This window comes from Rhineura floridana, chromosome 1 (genome assembly GCF_030035675.1).
Source record: "Rhineura floridana isolate rRhiFlo1 chromosome 1, rRhiFlo1.hap2, whole genome shotgun sequence".
Lineage (NCBI taxonomy): Eukaryota > Metazoa > Chordata > Lepidosauria > Squamata > Rhineuridae > Rhineura > Rhineura floridana.
The window spans coordinates 314,073,188-314,092,332 of record NC_084480.1 but is presented as its reverse complement, the minus strand read 5'-3'; the positions used below and the strand labels follow the sequence as shown (position 1 = coordinate 314,092,332).

The following is a 19,145-nucleotide window of genomic DNA, read 5'->3' as shown; positions in this document are numbered from 1 at the left end:
TGAGAATCCAGTGAAAAGGTCTTTAGAGTGGAGATGCTTGAGCATAAATATTTTGTCCAGTTGGAACTGCTAGGGAAGGAGCATACCAATTATGCTGCTATTGACACAACATAATAGAAGCCAGGTCCTGCCTCAGGTCCTGCTTATGGGCTTCTCACAGGCATCTGGTTGGCCGCTGTTAGAACAGGATGCTGGACTAGATGGGCCACTGGCCAGATCCAGCAGGCTCCTCTTATGCTCCTATATTTGTGTTGTACCATTACATGGTTTCTGTAAGGTATATTATAATCATTTAACCCATTCCAAATGTTACTAAGAAATTAGTGCAGTAGTGAATGCACAGAGGTTGCACAGAGGTTGAGTGCTTTCTTTTGGTGCTGTGGGTATAATAGTGATGGTTTCTTTAAGATAGCTGAAGTTGAGCACTTACAGTAGGAATGGCTGAAGTTGCATATAGGTTTTGGGGAAATGGTTATAGAGAAAACAAAGGAGTGAATATTTCCAAATACTATATATTATCAGTTTATTATACAGCCGTGAGAGTGGCTGTATACTATAGCCAGCATGAATTTTTCACATTCTGTAATGTTAAATTGAAAATACCCTCCCATGCCATTCTGCTGCTACCCATAAGCACATTTCAAAACAAAACCTTACAAAACTTACAGTCCTGAACCCAGAAACGCTTGCTTAACAACCCTCTAAGTTTTTTATGGTGATACACACAACAATCGAGAGTTCAAAATGTAAAACAAGAGAGAGAGAAAAAACAGGCCCCTGTTGGACTTTTTTCTGTCAATGTTCTCATAACAACTTAGAGGGTTTTGTTTTGAAATGTGTTTATGGGTAGCAGCAGAATGGCATGGGGATATTTTCAATTTAACATTACGGAATGTGAAAAATTCATGCTGGCTATAGTATACAGCCACTCTTGTGGCTGTATAATAAACTGACTTTATATCGTATTTGGAAATATTTGTTGAAATTAATTAAAAATCATCCATTTTCACAGAGGACCTGTAATCCTATAACTGACCTTGCCCCATACTCTGACCTTCATCTTCTGCAGTTTAAAAGCTAAAATAAAATGCATGGCTGATTTTTAATTAATTTAAGAAATTTAACATTGGAGTCTGCTATTCCATCAGGCATGCTCAGTAAGAACTAACCCTCAGTGTTCTAAAAGCCAGACTCACAGCTGTTTGGCTTGGATAATCAGGTGGCCGCACCCACACAAGACTTTTATTTCACTTTAGACAGTCATCGCTTCCCCTAAATCCCCCGAATCCTGGCAAGTGTAATTTGTGAAGGGTGCTGAGAGTTGTTAGGAGACTCCTATTCCCCTGACAGAGTTCCAGTATTCTGTTTATGTGAATATCTGAAGTACAGCAACACTTTGCAAAATTTATACTAAAAAAACTCCAGAAACAATTGTGGACTAATGGCACTGACTATTCTGCAGAATAGTCTCCAGTGGACATGAGGAGTGTCTCAGTTTGGACAAGGCAAAACAGAGGGAGGTGAAATATATCTAGCTAATTTCTAGGTGTGCTCTATGTTTTTAATTGACCATGCCCTCCTTTCCTTAAGTGAAGTGGTTTAAGCATAGCAGGCTGCAAACATGCATCTTGGGCCAGCCAAGTTTGTTTTTTCCAACAGCTAGAGTCATTGCTTCAGTAGCAACATATTGTAATCAGTCTGATTTCACATCAAACTGCAGTTTCAGATTCAGCTGTTAATATACCCAAAATAGAAATACAACATAACCTCCAGTTTGAAACACAAAGGCTGTCTTCACCATCATATATTGACAAATAAAAAGGCTTTGAAATTAATAAAAAGAAATTTGACACAGATTTCTACGATGAATAATGAAATAAATATAATTGTAGAAACAGTAGTAACATGGGAAAGACGCAAAGTAAGAGCACCAGCAAACATATAAAAATGTAATTCTCCATCTTTGGAGATGGCAGGTGTTGCCACCACTCACCATATGCTCAGAGGCACATGTTACCAAATTCTTCCAAGCTATACAGGAAATTGATTGGACTGTGAAAGAGCAACCCAAATTGTGTTTGCATTTTGACCAATTCGTAGGGCACTACAATATCTGAGAGAGGAGGTCAGGTCTCCTGCTCCCCTGGTGCATTCACTATAGCTGCCCCATTTTAAATTTTGATAGAAGTATCTGTTGGCTATAGGTACACTCTTAAACTGCAAGGCTTTTTTGCCTATGAGTGAATAAGTATTGAATATGAATGTGATCAACCAAGTGTTATCACCAGATTATTTTCGTCAGAGGATGTTTGAGTGACATTCTACTTACTGATTATCTTTTCTTTCTGGGTATTTGTCATTTCAGCTGTTGCACAGCTCTCATTTTATTTTCTTCAGATAAAATCTTTTTAGTGTTTTGGGGGATATATTAGCAGTTGTGGCAGACTTTCATCATGTTGTATATTTTTCACTAGGGGTCAGCAGTGTTACACAGTAAGAATTGGTTATTGCTGTGGCTGGAATGCTGTTGATGTACAATATTGCTTAACATCCTCTTGAGTTATCAAAGCAAAGAACTCTTCTCTTGTGGGTTTACTTTTCTCTTCAAATATTCCAGTCAAACAACAGAAATAATGAGCCCTGATGGGATTTGATACAACTGAAACAGAATTGGTATTTTGGGTTTGTCGTTGCTCATTGCCCAAGTTGCGTGACTATCTGCTGAGCAATTTATGGTGTGAAAACTTTTCAGTATGTAGAAAACCAAGATGCCATTGGACTTTTCCCCCTGAATCTCCTGGGAATCTCTGATTGGGATAACTTTCTTTTGTTATGTTAGATGCTTATGATCTTGCTGTCAATCTTTTGCCTAGCTAAAATGTGTTATTTTTCTTCCATATGTATGTTTTTAAAAAATGTCATTTACTACTCAGCAGCATTAAAAATTCAGTTCTCAAAGTAACATATAGTCCTGGATTCAAAGAGCTGGTTAGTCTTGGACAAAGAACTTGTGCTACCCAACTAGAATCTTGGGCTTTTTTTGCCCACTCTAGTGAGAGTGCTGCTCACTAGCTGCTTTTGAAACAAGAGCAGATTGTCAGGTGGTGTGGGGGCTGTTATATGAGAAACCCAGTTCTAAAGCAGCTTAGGCATGTGGAAGTAGCCCCATAGTTCTTTACACTATAATAAAAGTGCAAAAATGAAGCTAGGATACACAATTTTTTATACAGGTAATTTTTCCTATGCAGGATTAAAATTTTCCTTAAACATTTCTACAAGTGTTTATATAAAGTCTTTAGGGAACCCTTTAACATGGAGAAAACCAGTGGGATACGGTTATCCCTGGATATAAACTATATTGGAAGGACAGGGAAGGACGTATTGGTGGCGGAGTCGCTCTATACATGAAAGAAGGCATTGAATCCAGCAAGCTCGAAACCCCAAAAGAGGCAGACTCCTCCACAGAATCGTTGTGGGTGGTGATACCGTGCCCCAGGAGGGACTTAATACTGGGAACGATCTATCGTCCCCCTGATCAAAATGCTCAGGGAGACCTTGAGATGAGATATGAAATTGAGGAAGCATCCAAACTAGGAAATGTGGTAGTAATGGGTGACTTCAACTACCCGGACATAGACTGGCTGCATATGTGTTCCAGTCATGACAAAGAAGCAAAGTTTCTAGATATTCTAAATGACTATTCCCTAGACCAGTTGGTCATGGAACCGACCAGAGGGACGGCAACCCTGGACTTAATCCTCAGTGGGGACCGGGACCTGGTGCGAGATGTAAGTGTTGTTGAACCGATTGGGAGCAGTGACCACAGTGCTATTAAATTAAACATACATGTAACTGGCCAATTGCCAAGAAAATCCAACACGGTCACATTTGACTTCAAAAGAGGAAACTTCACAAAAATGAGGGGATTGGTAAATGAAAGCTGAAAAACAAAGTCCAGAGGGTCACATCACTCGAAAATGCTTGGAAGTTGTTTAAAAACACTCTATTAGAAGCTCAACTGGAGTGCATACCGCAGATCAGAAAAGGTACCGCCAGGGCCAAGAAGATGCCAGCATGGTTAACGAGCAAAGTCAAGGAAGCTCTTAGAGGCAAAAAGTCTTCCTTCAGAAAATGGAAGTCTTGTCCAAATGAAGAAAATAAAAAAGAACACAAACTCTGGCAAAAGAAATGCAAGAAGACAATAAGGGATGCTAAAAAAGAATTTGAGGAGCACATTGCTAAGAACATAAAAACCAACAACAAAAAATTCTATAAATACATTCAAAGCAGGAGACCATCTAGGGAGACAATTGGACCCTTGGATGATAAGGGAGTCAAAGGTGTACTAAAGAACGATCAGGAGATTGCAGAGAAGCTAAATGAATTCTTTGCATCTGTCTTCAAAGTGGAAGATATAGGGCAGATCCCTGAACCTGAACTAACATTTGCAGGAAGGGATTCTGAGGAACTAAGACAAATAGTGGTAACGAGAGAGGAAGTTCTAAGCTTAATGGACAATATAAAAACTGACAAATCACCGGGCCCGGATGGCATCCACCCGAGAGTTCTCAAAGAACTCAAAGGTGAAATTGCTGATCTGCTAACTAAAATATGTAACTTGTCCCTCAGGTCCTCCTCCGTGCCTGAGGACTGGAAAGTGGCAAATGTAACGCCAATCTTCAAAAAGGGATCCAGAGGGGATCCCGGAAATTACAGGCCAGTTAGCTTAACTTCTGTCCCTGGAAAACTGGTAGAAAGTATTATTAAAGCTAGATTAACCAAGCACATAGAAGAACAAGCCTTGCTGAAGCATGGCTTCTGCATGGGAAAGTCCTGTCTCAGTAACCTATTAGAATTCTTTGAGAGTGTCAACAAGCATATAGATAGAGGCGATCCAGTGGACATAGTGTACTTAGACTTTCAAAAAGCGTTTGACAAGGTACCTCACCAAAGGCTTCTGAGGAAGCTTAGCAGTCATGGAATAAGAGGAGAGGTCCTCTTGTGGATAAGGAATTGGTTAAGAAGCAGAAAGCAGAGAGTAGGAATAAACGGACAGTTCTCCCAATGGAGGGCTGTAGAAAGTGGAGTCCCTCAAGGATCGGTATTGGGACCTGTACTTTTCAACTTGTTCATTAATGACCTAGAATTAGGAGTGAGCAGTGAAGTGGCCAAGTTTGCTGACGACACTAAATTGTTCAGGGTTGTTAAAACAAAAAGGGATTGCGAAGAGCTCCAAAAAGACCTCTCCAAACTGAGTGAATGGGCGGAAAAATGGCAAATGCAATTCAATATAAACAAGTGTAAAATTATGCATATTGGAGCAAAAAATCTTAATTTCACATATACGCTCATGGGGTCTGAACTGGCGGTGACCGACCAGGAGAGAGACCTCGGGGTTGTAGTGGACAGCACGATGAAAATGTCGACCCAGTGTGCGGCAGCTGTGAAAAAGGCAAATTCCATGCTAGGGATCATTAGAAAAGGTATTGAAAATAAAACAGCCGATATCATAATGCCGTTGTATAAATCTATGGTGCGGCCGCATTTGGAATACTGTGTACAGTTCTGGTCGCCTCATCTCAAAAAGGATATTCTAGAGTTGGAAAAGGTTCAGAAGAGGGCAACCAGAATGATCAAGGGGATGGAGCGACTCCCTTACGAGGAAAGGTTGCAGCATTTGGGGCTTTTTAGTTTAGAGAAAAGGCGGGTCAGAGGAGACATGATAGAAGTGTATAAAATTATGCATGGCATTGAGAAAGTGGATAGAGAAAAGTTCTTCTCCCTCTCTCATAATACTAGAACTCGTGGACATTCAAAGAAGCTGAATGTTGGAAGATTCAGGACAGACAAAAGGAAGTACTTCTTTACTCAGCGCATAGTTAAACTATGGAATTTGCTCCCACAAGATGCAGTAATGGCCACCAGCTTGGATGGCTTTAAAAGAAGATTAGACAAATTCATGGAGGACAGGGCTATCAATGGCTACTAGCCATGATGGCTGTGCTCTGCCACCCTAGTCAGAGGCAGCATGCTTCTGAAAACCAGTTGCCGGAAGCCTCAGGAGGGGAGAGTGTTCTTGCACTCGGGTCCTGCTTGCGGGCTTCCCCCAGGCACCTGGTTGGCCACTGTGAGAACAGGATGCTGGACTAGATGGGCCACTGGCCTGATCCAGCAGGCTCTTCTTATGTTCTTATGTTCTTATGTTCTTATGTTTTTGCAGACATCTGTTAGGATCCAGCCAATCTTTTTGCTTTGTTGTTGAGATTTCCAGGGCTATGTTTGCAATGATTTGTATAGACTTCAGATTAATGTTTCCCATTATTTATTTATTTATTGCATCCTGCCTTTCTAGTTCAGAGCTTGAACTGCTTGAGCTACCTAACATATATTAAAAATGCAATCATAACAGCATACTAAAAACAACACATTTTTAGGTGGCAGTTGAAGATCAAAACTGAGATCTATAACAGAACATAGCCAGCAAAACCAACCAGTATATCCACAAATTATGGGAAGTATAATATAGGCTATGGAGAAGTTATATCGTTTCTGCAATCAAATATTTATTTGGTCTTCGCGTTGATGGCCAACCAACAAAAATATACATACATGCAGGGGAGAATTGCAAATATAGCAGGAGGTTTAAGATTGTTTATCATTGCAGCTGCTCACACTGATTGCTTATTTTTCTTGTCGTCTTAAAAACTGCGTAGCAGTCTGCAGCAGGTGTGGGGAACTTTTGGCCCTCCAGATGTTAGTGAAGTACAACTCCCATTAGCCCCAGCAAGCATGGCCAATGGATGTTGAGTCTTGTAGTTCAGCAACATCTGGAGGGCCAAAGATTCCCCACACCTGGTGTACATGTTTGTATGTGTCAGATATCAGCAGGTTTTAGATGAAGCCAGTGTGGTGTAGTGGTTAGAGTGTTGGACTATGACCTGGGAGACCAGGGTTCGAATCCCCACACAGCCATGAAGCTCACTGGGTGACCTTGGGCCAGTCACTGCCTCTCAGCCTCAGAGGAAGGCAATGGTAAACCACCTCTGAATACCACTTACCATGAAAACCCTGTTCATAGGGTCGCCATAAGTCGGGATCGACTTGAAGGCCGTCCATTTCCATTTTTTTAATAAGCAAACCTTTTGATTTTTTTTACCTTTCAGCTTTCTGAAGAAGAAAAAATTCAGCGTTATAGCATTCTTTCTGAGCTTTATGAGCGTATTGGATTTCATCGCAAATCAGCTTTCTTCAAGCGTGTGGCAGCAATGCAGTGTGTGGCGCCTAGCATAACAGAGCCTGGCTGGAGAGCCTGCTATAAGCTTCTTCTGGAGACCCTTCCTGGTTACAGTCTTTCTCTGGATCCTAAGGATTTCAGCAAAGGTACAGATAGTTAAAAACCCCTGATAAACCTCAAAACTTTTGTTTTGTTTTCATCAATCATGGTAAATGAATATGCAGAAGTCAGAAGATGAACATTTGAAAGAGAGACAGACATTCAAATCGGCCAGCTCCATGAATGTACACATACACAGTTGTGACACAAAGACAGGCAATCAAAGACAAACCAGAGGCAAACTGTCCGGGGTTTTTATTCGTTACCTGTGTTAGGCCTCATGTAGTGCTTGATTCTCTTTATCAGTTTCAAAATCCTTTTTTTTAAAAAGTGTGTTGTGTTAAATATTGGCAGAGGTGCTGTTTCAGGTTTCATAGGGGTAGAGGGCAAAATGTTTCTATGAAGGTAGGAAAGATTCACAACAAGGTCTGCCCTTAAATATATTCAGATTGAAGTTACAAAAAAAGCCAGTTCATATTAAGAACATTCATTGTTATTTTTAGTACTTCATAATAACCAAAGATAACAGGTACTTTTTGGGAAGAATGATATGTGGTGCGTAACATTATCGTGGTGATGTGGAGCATTCAACCATTAACTTGTACTCCTGAATAATGATAAAGGGATATGAGCCACGTTACAGTTTCTGAAAGTGTTGCAAATGTAGATAATGAAATCACACTACCCGTTAAAATGTCAAGAAATTCATATTAATGGCTTTATGGCAATAACATAAACTCCTTTTATTGAAACCTGGATTTTAAAAAACCCCAGGTATAATGTAGAAAGTCTTTTGATATATGAGGAATATTACTTGCATGTTTCATATTTTATTCAAATATTTGTTCATGGCACTCAACACTTAATAGGGCTTATATATATACACACACACATATTTGAATTTGACTGACTTGAGGTCGTTAATTTTAAGTCCAGTTTTCAGAAGATTTCTGGTTAGCTTGAGTGCTTAAATTTAAATATGGAAGCAATAATGTATTACTCACATGACAAACCTCCAGCCAAGCTCCTGTGGCTTGCCTATTCAGCTCTAGCAAACTGTCCTGCCCAGAGACGAAGAAACCAGACTGAGGTGAAGTTTGCTCTAATTCTCATTTTACTAATGTGATAGTTACATCCAAAGCAGTGTGCTTCATAAACGTGTCTTCCCTGACTCACTACTTTCCCTAACTATCTACCTAAGCAGCCTCTGCAGCTTGTGGGGTGAGTTGACTCAGCACTAGAGTCTGGGTGGGCACCTGCTTAAGTAGGGAAGGTTGTTGTGCGTAAACGATGGCTCCTCCGGAGTTTCACCCTCCGAAAGTCTGTCTTCTTGTGCCTCCTCGTGCGGGGCGAGGGGGGGGCGAGCCTCCGATGGCCCATCTGACAGCAGGGCTTTGCTAGGTGATGGCATGACCTCGGAGCAAGAAGCTGGTAGGCGGGGAAGCGTTTGACGTGCTGGGCAGGGATTCCTGTGTGGGTGAAGTTGGCGCTTGTGAAGGGTCGCTTCCCAGTGGTTCCGATTGGGAGCTCGCAGGTGGGGTGGGACCTGCTTCGATGTGGGTGCCGGCCAAGGAAGTGTGCAGGCTGGCAGAGTCCCCCCTCCTTCAACGCCCCCTGGAACCTCATCTGACTCCTCTCCCTGATCTAACTCCCCTTGCGCCTGGAGTGCAACAGTTGCCCCTGTACATGTCACCCCTCAGGATTCCTTTGGGGCAAGGCTTGCCCAGTTACTTCTAGTTCCCTGCCTCTCCCCCCCCCTCCACTCTCCATGCCAGCATTGCTTTCTTTCTCTGTGTTTGCACTCTCTCTCTTACATCTGTTTATCCCTTTGGGACCTTGGTTTACATCTCCTCCTTTGCTTCAAACTTCCCCCTCTTACTTTACTTTTTATATATATATCCCGCCCTTCTCCCAGAAGGAACCCAGGGTAGCAAACAAAACAATAAAAATACTCTAAACCATCTTAAAAACAGATTTTCCAAATATACTAAAACAAAACATGTTTAAAAACATGTTTAAAAAAAGCTTTAAAAACATATTAAAAAGCAATTCTAACAGGTGCGGACTGGGATAAGATCTCTACTTAAAAGGCTTGTTGAAAGAGGAAGGTCTTCAGAAGGCTCTGAAAATGGTTCCTGTCTAATATTTAAGTGAGGGAATTCCAAAAGGTAGGTGCCAGAACACTAAAGGTCTGCTTCCTATGGTGTGTGGAATGGACCTCCTGATAAGGTGGTATCTTCTTAGCTGAGTTTCTGTCTGGAAATGCTCAGCTTTGCTTACACTCCCTTCTGACTACATCTCAAGTTCTCCTGCTTCCTTTCCTAGATTGATCTCCTAAGGACTTCCTCCAGCTGCTGCTCTGCACGCTCTGCCTTCATCTAGCTGCCAGTTGGGCATTTCTGCTTTTTCTGCAGCATGGCTCTGCCCCACCCACTTTGTGTCCCAATCTATAGCATTGTAAAATTAATCATCAAATGAATTTCTAGGTGATATTGATTCTTGAATTCTTATTGCTTCTTACTTTTGAGATTTGGTAATGTAACAAACGTTTGTGGCCTTTTTTTCTTTAAAGGAACTCATCGTGGTTGGGCTGCTGTGCAGATGCGTTTGCTTCATGAGTTAGTATATGCCTCAAGAAGAATGGGAAACCCTGCACTTTCTGTCCGACATTTGTCTTTTCTCTTGCAAACCATGCTGGATTTTCTTTCTGATCAGGGTATGATTTTTTTAAGTTAAAATTTTAAAAATGATATTTCCTATAATCAATTTATATAGATGTTACTAAATGAGGGGTTACAAAGAGCTACTTTAGCCTAGCTGTGTAGAATTCTTGACTTTTGTTGGTTGTCCAGTAGACTACTACCCCCTGCCCCTGTCATATCACAGGGAGCGTTTGAAAATCACCTTAATTTCAAAATGAGCAAATCACATCAGTTCTGAAACAGGTAAGCTGGCTGCCTATGTATATCTGGGTTGATGATGATGGATAAAGCCCAATGCAGTATCAAGTTATCTCAAGGACTGCCTTATCCTGTGTGAACCTGTCTGTGTTTTAAGATCGTTTGGGGAAGCCCTTCTGCAGATACTGCCATCTACTGAGGTTAGACAGGCAGTCACCAAAGACTGGATCTTTTTAGTTGTGGCTCTCCATCGTTGAAAAGCCAAGGTCTTCACAAGATCTGTCAGTTTATTTAAAAATGACTTGGAAATCAATGCATATGTAATTGGGTATGCTCGTTAGGCACCTAATGTTTCTTGGTGTGTGTGTGTGTGTGTGTGTTTGTTTGTTGTGTGTGTGTGTGTGTGTGTGTGTGTGTGTGAGAGAGAGAGAGAGAGAGAGAGAGAGAGAAGGCAGGATATCACAGTCCAGGTCCAAATTGAAAAAAGCTAATCCTAAATCCATTATGTGTACTTCTATATTACAATGTTGAAATCATTTTGATGGAGAATTTTACTTTCAGAAAAGAAAGATGTAACACAAAGTCTAGAAAACTACACCTCAAAATGCCCTGGGACAATGGAATTAATTACACTACCAGATGGTTTAAAGCTTCCCCCTGTTCCATTCACTAAACTTCCTATTGTAAGGTAATGACCTTTTACTTGGGCCTGTGGTTTTTCATTTCATTTAGCACCCTGTGGTCACCTTATAACAGTGTTGTTTGAAAGGAAGACCATTTGTGTAAGCAGTCATTGTGTTTGAGAAGGGTCAACTTTCAACCAGAGAATTAATACTTTCAGAATTAGGTGGTGCCAAATATATGCATAGTCATGATGTCTCTGTATTGCTATCATTATTGCATTGTATTTGCATGGTGCTAGTCTATCTTGGTTTGCCATTGCCATACTATTCCAAAAAAATTCTACTTTCAAGGATGTTGGTTGATGTTACCATAGATGGTTCCGTGGTAGACTGAGCTATTATTATTCCACCTATTTATCCATTTTTGTTTTATGTACACTCATATGGCAGGTTAGGTTCCAGACCCCCACCAAAAAGAAAACCGCCAAAAAGCGGATCAGCTATAGCGTGGGGGTCTGGAACCTAACCCGCTGATCATGCTGGAGGAGGAGGAGATCAGCTGTAGCATGCTACAGTTGATCTTCCCCTCCTCTGGCAGCTTGAGCGTGGGAGTCTGATCGCACCAGAAGAGGAAATCAGCTGTTGTGAGCTACAGCTGATCTTCCCTGGCAGCTCAAGCATGGGAGTCTGATTGCGCCAGAAGAGATCAGCTGTAGCGCTCTACAGCTGATCTTCCCCTCCCGTGAGATCAGCTGGAGTGCGGGGAGCTCCAGCCCCCCTCCAATTGACTGCCCTGCTGGCGCCATATTAGCGGAACGCCAAAAAGCGGGGCCCTACTGTAGTAGGTTTGTCTGACAGGTCTTTGTCATTGAAATCTCTTCCTAGAGAATGTTTTGTCATACTGGCATGGCATCTGTGAGTCATGCTACGGCCACTGAATTTGAATTAATGTTGCCTTTTAGTACTAATTTAAGATATGTAAGTTTCCTCTTGATCTATATATGGGGTGTAACCTCTGCTTAAGGAATTGAAAATAACCCTTAATATTATTGCAGAGCACACAGTTCCTAGTTATGCCTTAGCCTCAGACAATGAATTTCTGAATTTAAGCTGGAGTCATTGACATATATGCAGCCTGCTGGGCTTAGAGTAACCTTGCTGACTTTAAGGAATTGATCTTGTGATTTGTTTTTTCACTACTCTAAGCTGATTTTACTAGGAATTTTTAGTCCTACCTTGTTTCTGTTTCCACTTCATGTATCATTTTAAGTGTCTTTGCTAAGTAACAATTAATTACCATTTGCTCATAGTAATCCTATGTAAAAACAATCCATTGTTCATTTAACAGATCTGTCAAGCTTTTAAATCTCCCTGTTAGCCTTCGGCCACAGAAAATAAAGAGCTTGCTGAGTCAGAACATGTCAGCTAAGAGTCCCTTTATATATTCTCCAATCATTGCTCACAATCGTGGAGAGGAACGAAGTAAAAAAATTGGTGAGAAAATTATTTCGGATATTCATTATCTTTTAAAATGCATCCTGCTTCTATACGCGATATACGGCTATTGCTTGCTAGTTTTCATTCTGCAAATTGAATCAAATGGTTATTGCCAGTTTTTAGATCAATATGCTATTTCCTCCTCTTGATTATAAAACTGACTAGACAACTTGGCACAGACATCTTGTATCCATCTTGACTTTGTTTCCAGCTCATGATGTGTTAATCATTGCTACTGCTTTGAAAGAAAGGTACAAGTAGCTTAAGTTTTTATAGACTCATTGAAGATGATTGCAAGGATGCCTAACAAAAATGTTTCCTATCAGACTTTTTGTGCTTATTGGAAGCATAAGAAACAGCATGGTTGCAGATTTGCAGGTATAGTTTAGCATAATTTTGCAATGAAAGCTGGGTTTCTTGGAGATCAAAACTACAATTTTTCAGACAGATAAATGAGTGTTAGTGAATAGTAGCAGCTGATGCACTGCCACTCTCCAACATAAAAACTGGTGCTGAAAGTTCTGCTCACAGTTGACCAACCAACTCCTGTCATATCCTTTCAACCTGGCCTATCCCATCCCTCTAGCTTCATCTGCCTTGCTTTGTATAAAAAAGCCTGGAGTAGTGTCTAAGTGAATGCAAATAAAAATCAGTAAATACGCTGATGCCTAACTACACATATTATTTTCAAAATGTTTGTAAGGAGGCACAACTGATTATAATTGGGTGAATTTGGTGTATAAAGCCATATATAGTGTGGGACCAGGATACCTGAAAAATCATCTCACCTCTTATAAACCCATTCAATCACTGTTCCCTGCAGGTGAGGGCCTCCTACAGATAACCATCTTATCAGGAGTTCCATATAGGTACTGGGCCGTTATTGTTGTGGCACCTCCCTTTGGAATCTCCTCCCAATTAAACATTAGACAGACTCTCTGATTTATATTATTTGATAGGTGCAAAAAGACATCTCTGTTGTCTTTTCAGCACCTGCTGAAGACCTTCCTCTTCCAACAAGCCATTTAAGTAGTAATCTTTCCTAGTCCAGTCTGCATCTGTATTGGAATTGTTCTTAAGAAGTTCTGTTTTGTTTTTTAAAAATGTTTTGTTGTTTGTTGTTTGCTGGCCTGGTCCTTTTGGGATGAAGGGTGGGATATAACTTTAACAATAAATAAAACAAACAAATTCAAAAAGAGATTTAACTGTACTGAACTCCAGATTGTGTATAACGGTTCAGTCAGTGGTGGAAATAATATGTGTATTCTAAAGCACATTTTTGGTGTTCAAAACAGTTGACATAGATTTTCTGAGGTATAGTAGTATTATTGTCCCCATATTGCAGATGTTGGGCTGTGTCATTATACTTCTAATAATGAGGAATTTTGATCCAAGGAGATAGGTTTCTTGTGTAGAGCAAGAACGCCACATAGGGGAAAAATTATGAAACATGTATTAGAAGTTATAATGAGACAAACAGTGTGATTTTATGATTTTAAAATAATCCAGTGTGTTATATTATAATACAGCATTAGAAAGTGTGTTTTCCATGGTGAAAAGGGAGTAAAGGTAGCTTGCCTTTTCCATTTTCTCTGAGACTGAGAAACAGGAGCTGGATTTGGAATTTCCCAGTGTATTTCTTAACTAAGTGAACTTCCAGCTCCTTAATTATAACCTTTCATCTACAGTTACGTATTTTACAGTTAGAAATGGAATTTCTGAGAAAGAGGAGTGCTCATACATTCCCAAGCACCCTAAGTTGAGGCAAACTAACTCAAGGAACCTGTTCAAATATCTCCAGCAGTACTTGGGTCAGTGTGGCCGATCAGAGCAATGAAAGTACAGGGATGCTTGAAAGCACAATCACAATGGTACTGGCTTGAAAGAGTATTAGTCTTGAGGGACAGCAGAACAATGGTGACATTAATGAGATGGACAGAATCTTGGAATCAGCACTGGAGTTACCTAATGCTTTCTGATTGGTTTGGAATGGCTGTAGAGAGGAGGAACTGTGATGTTATGTGGGCAGGAACTCGTGAGATTGGTGAATCATTGTCACATGCTGTAACTGTACACTATAAAAGAGCTTGCACACAGTGTCTCGGTGCAGTCTCTCCTGGATGTTTCTGGGAGGCTGACCCTGCATATGCTTGTAAAGAATAAAGGCCTACCTTTTTGCTCCAGGCCTGTGTCTTCTAATTTCTTCAAGGACCCCCAGCAAAAGATTCCATGGGAGGAGAAAAATTCGCCATCACTAACTCACTCGTAGGCATCTCTCAAGGTGTGTTCCATAGAAGTCTCTTCATAATGGCTTACCTAAGGCCCCTTAATGAGTTAATGGCAGAGGTGGTGTTTGAACCAAGATTTCCAGGCTCACAACTGCCATTAGCTTTGACTATATCTTTTAGTGGAAAGGCCAAATACCAGCTTGAAGTTTTACGAAGTAGATTATGACCTTTGATGCACACGACAGGTCATCTGAAATGTAGTTCTTGAAAGCTTCCTGATAATTAATGGTGGATATGAGGATTGAATTAAGGACTCTCAAATCCATATACAATTCATCTGGCTCATATTGCACTGGTTTGGATGTACGGATAGCCCATGGTTTATCATTACATGGATGAGCCTTGGGTGCACCTGTTGTCCCTTCTTTTCTGGCATGACCACCATTGGGAGGAGGAGGAGGTTGGAAGCTTTTGCTTCAGAATTTGTGCCAAATGTCGGTTAACTACAATTGAGCATTACACCCTATGAAAAAATGAACCTGTTCCATCATTTTATGCTCTGTTCTTTGTTACAAGTTGTTTTCTTTCTTTTTTTTAAAGAGGCCATTCTCACTAGGAGGGACAAAACTTCAGCCTGTAGACTTGGTGGCTAAGGTGAAATGAAGCGTAAAGATTTTAAGGAGCTGGGAAAAAAACTTAAGGTTTTTGGAAATGGAAACTTATCTAGGACTCCTGCACTTCAAATTGGCCAAGAGGTTGAGACAGGGAATTGAAATAATGTATATAATGTCAGAGGTGGAAAGAGATAGAGAGAGCTGAAGCACTGTAAGGGAGCTAAACACTGGAACCATGTTAAGAGAGTGTGGTTGGAACACTGTACACAAAAGAAGCCAGGAGAGGGTTGTAGAGGACCCAGAGGCTGAACTGAGGGATTCATACAGTAGGGCCCCACTTATACAGAAGGTTAGGGACCAGGCCCCTGCCGTAAAGCGGAAATCGCTGTAAAGCGGAACCCATTGATTATAATGGGCCGCTTCGCGCTAAAATGCCACCAAAATGCCGAAAAACCGCAAAATCGGCTTCAAAACGGGTAATTTCCCCTAATTGAAAGCTGCCGCATCAGCGGAATGCGGAAAGCGGAACGCCGGAAAGCGGGGCCCTACTGTATTAATAAATATTGACATGTTTAGGGAAACAGCTTAGTCTAGCCTTCATGCAGTCTCGGCAAAAAATAACACTGGCTGACTTTGGGGTATATTTGGACCCCAATAAGATTTCCAGTGGAAGGATGGGGTAAATGTGTTCCGCAGAGACCAATTTTATCTGTGCTGTCAGCACAGCTGTGCTCAACAGTATCAAAGGATCTTCAGCCAACAAATACTTATTCAGAGGAGGTAGAATTTTTCTGAGCAGTATACATTAGCCCCTTCCCCATGCATGTTGTTGTTGTTGTTGTTTCTATCCTGCCCTTCCTCCCAGCAGGAACACAGGGCAGCAAATAAAAGCACTAAAAACATTAAGACATCATAAAAACAAACTTTAAAACACATTAAAACAAAACATCTTCAAAAACTTTACTTAAAAAAAGCTTTCAAAACATCTTCTAAGATTAAAACATGTTAAAAAAGGTTTAAGAACATATTAAAAAGCAATTCCAATAAAGAAGCAGACTGGGATGGGTCTCAACTTAAAAGGCCTGTTGAAAGAGGAAAGTCTTCAGTAGGCACTTGTCTAATATTTAAGGGGAGGGAATTCCACAGGGTAGGTGCTGCCACACTAAAGGTCCATTTCCTGTGTTGTGCAGAACGGACCTCCTAATAAGATGGTATCTGCAGGAGGCCCTCACCTGCAGAGCGCAGTGATAGACTGGGTATATAAGGGATAAGACAGTCTTTCAGATATCCTGGTCCTGAGCTGTATAGGCTTTGTAAACCAAAACTTGAACCTTGAACTTGGCCTGGTAGCAAATGGGCAGCCAGTGCAATTCTTTCAGCAGCGGGGTGACGTGTTGGCAATACCCTGCCCCAGTGAGCAGTCTTGCCACCGCATTTTGCACCAACTGCAACTTCCGGACCAACCTCAAGGGCAGCCCCACTGTCATGTCCCCCTCAGAGGACTCATCCGAGGAGGAAGAGGAATGGGAGACTTCAGACCCAGGAGAGAGGACAAGCAGGGAGACAGCCCAGGACCCTTCACCAGACCAGAGACAAGCCCCGAGGGAGCCTGCCTGCCAGAAACTGGAAGCGACCAGGAGGCTGCCCCTTCCCCAGCAGAGAGAAGACACCAACAGCTGTTGCAGCAGAGAAGGCAACCAGTGCAATTAAGGACCAGGAGAGCTCAGAAGAACACAGGCTGATTGGAAGCACCTGGGCCAGAATACAGAGTACAAAAGGCTGAAAGGAAAGGGAGACTCCTTGCTAGAGTCAACGTCAAGCCTTGCTGCAGACATTACTCCAACTCTCCTGTTAAACCCATGCCTTGAACCCTGCCCTGCCTGCTCGGACCTCTTGGTTTCTGGACATTTGGACTCCCTTAAGGACTTCTCTGCCTCCTTCTTCGGCGCTTTCCAAACGGTAAAACACGCTGGCTGACCCCCTGATTCCTCCTTCCTGGCAGATTTATGGTCTGGCCTTAACTGTTCATTAGCTGCATGCCTCTGTGAACCCCCACATTTGACACCCACATAGAATGCATTACAGTATCCAGCCTGGAGGTTACCCGTGCGTCGACAGCAGTGGTCAGGGTATCCCGGTCCAGAAATGGCCACAGCTGTCTTACTAGCTGAAGCTGGTAAAAGGCACTCCTACCACTGAGGTCATCTGGGCCTCTAGTGACAAAGATGGATCCAGGAGTACACACAGACTACAAACCTGCTCTTTCAGAGGGAGTATTACCCCATCCAATGCAGGCGACCAATTATCCAAACTCGGGAACCACCAACCCACAGTGCTTCCATCTTGCTAGGATTCAGACTCAGTTTATTCGCCCTCATCCAGCCCACCACCGAATCCAGGAAGCGGTCAAGGGCTTGCACGTCTTCTCCTGATTCAGATGTTACAGAGAAATAGAGCTGGGTATCGTCAGTATACTGCTGACACCTCGCCCCAAATCTCCTGATGACTGCTCCCAAGGGCTTCATATAGATGTTAAACAGCATGGGGGACAAGATGGTACCCTGCGGCACCGCACAGCACAACTGCCAGGGGGCCAAAAGACAGTCACCCAATGCTATTCTCTGAGAACAACCTTGGATAATAGGATTGGAACCACTGTAAAACAGTGCCTCCAATGCCCATCTCACCAAGTCGGCCCAGAAGGATACCATAGTCAATGGTATCAAAAGCCGTTGAGAGTATATTGAGTAAGCAGCACAATTCCTGGAGTATATTTGGACCACAGTGTTGTTGTTTTTTCCAAAAACAAAATGGTAAAATTTGAAAATGTTGTACGGGTGACAGGTTATGACAGTGTCCTAGAAGGACAACCCTGTAGGCTTACTTACGTCTAAATTACACAATAAAAGGCAGAAATCCTCCCAGAGTTTTTGCTGGGGTATTTTTGGATCCCAGTGTTTCTGTTCGTTTGTTTGGAGAAGGAAAACAGTGAGTGGTAACTGGCTGAATGTGTGACATCTCTGTAGGTCTACATATGTGTAAGTTGTTGTTGTTGTTGTTATGTGCCTTCAAGTTGATCATGACTTACGGCGACCCTATGAATGAGTGACTTCCAATAGTATCTGTCATGAACCACCCTGTTCAGATCTTGTAAGTTCAGATCTGTGGCTTCCTTTATGGAATCAATCCATCTCTTGTTTGGCCTTCCTCTTTTTCTACTCCCTTCTGTTTTTCCCAGCATTATTGTCTTTTCTAGTCAATCCTGTCTTCTCATGATGTGTCCGAAGTATAACAACCTCAGTTTAATCATTTTAGCTTCTAGTGATAGTTCTGGTTTAATTTGTTCTAACACCCAATTATTTGTCTTTTTTGCAGTCCATGATATCCGCAAAGCTTTCCTCCAACACCACATTTCAAATGAGTTGATTTTTCTCTTATCCGCTTTTTTCACTGTCCATCTTTCACATCCATACATAGAGATCGGGAATATCATGGTCTGAATGATCCTGACTTTAGTGTTCAGTGATAGATCTTTGCATTTGAGGACCTTTTCTAGTTCTCTCATAGCTGCCCTTGCCAGTCCTAGCCTTCTTCTAATTTCTTGACTGTTGTCTCCATTTCAGTTAATGACTGTACCAAGGTATTGATATTCCTTGACAAGTTCAATGTCCTCACTGTCAACTTACATAAATCTACAAGTTAAATAAATCTTCTGTTGTCATTACTTTAGTCTTCTTGACGTTCAGCTGTAGTCCTGTTTTTGTGCTTTCCTCTTTAACTTTCATCAGCATTTGTTTCAAATCATTACTGGTTTCTGCTTGTAGTATGGTATTGTCTGCATATCTTAAATTATTGATATTTCTCCCTCCAATTTTCACACCTCCTTCATCTTGGTCCAATTATGCTTTCTGTATGATATGTTATGCATATACATTAAAGAAATAGCATGA

General features: G+C 41.5%; 1 protein-coding gene across 3 annotated transcripts in view; it reads left to right on the top strand.

The window, feature by feature from the left end:
• The window catches only part of TRAPPC9 (trafficking protein particle complex subunit 9), a 505,665-nt gene that overhangs the window by 35,262 nt on the left and 451,258 nt on the right, over positions 1-19,145 (top strand). For all 3 annotated transcript variants that reach the window (XM_061607026.1, XM_061607027.1, XM_061607028.1), the window contains 4 exons: positions 7,164-7,380; positions 9,906-10,049; positions 10,795-10,921; positions 12,205-12,350. In XM_061607026.1, the coding sequence (XP_061463010.1) occupies positions 7,164-7,380; positions 9,906-10,049; positions 10,795-10,921; positions 12,205-12,350 (634 nt within the window). The remainder of the gene's footprint in view (positions 1-7,163; positions 7,381-9,905; positions 10,050-10,794; positions 10,922-12,204; positions 12,351-19,145) is intronic.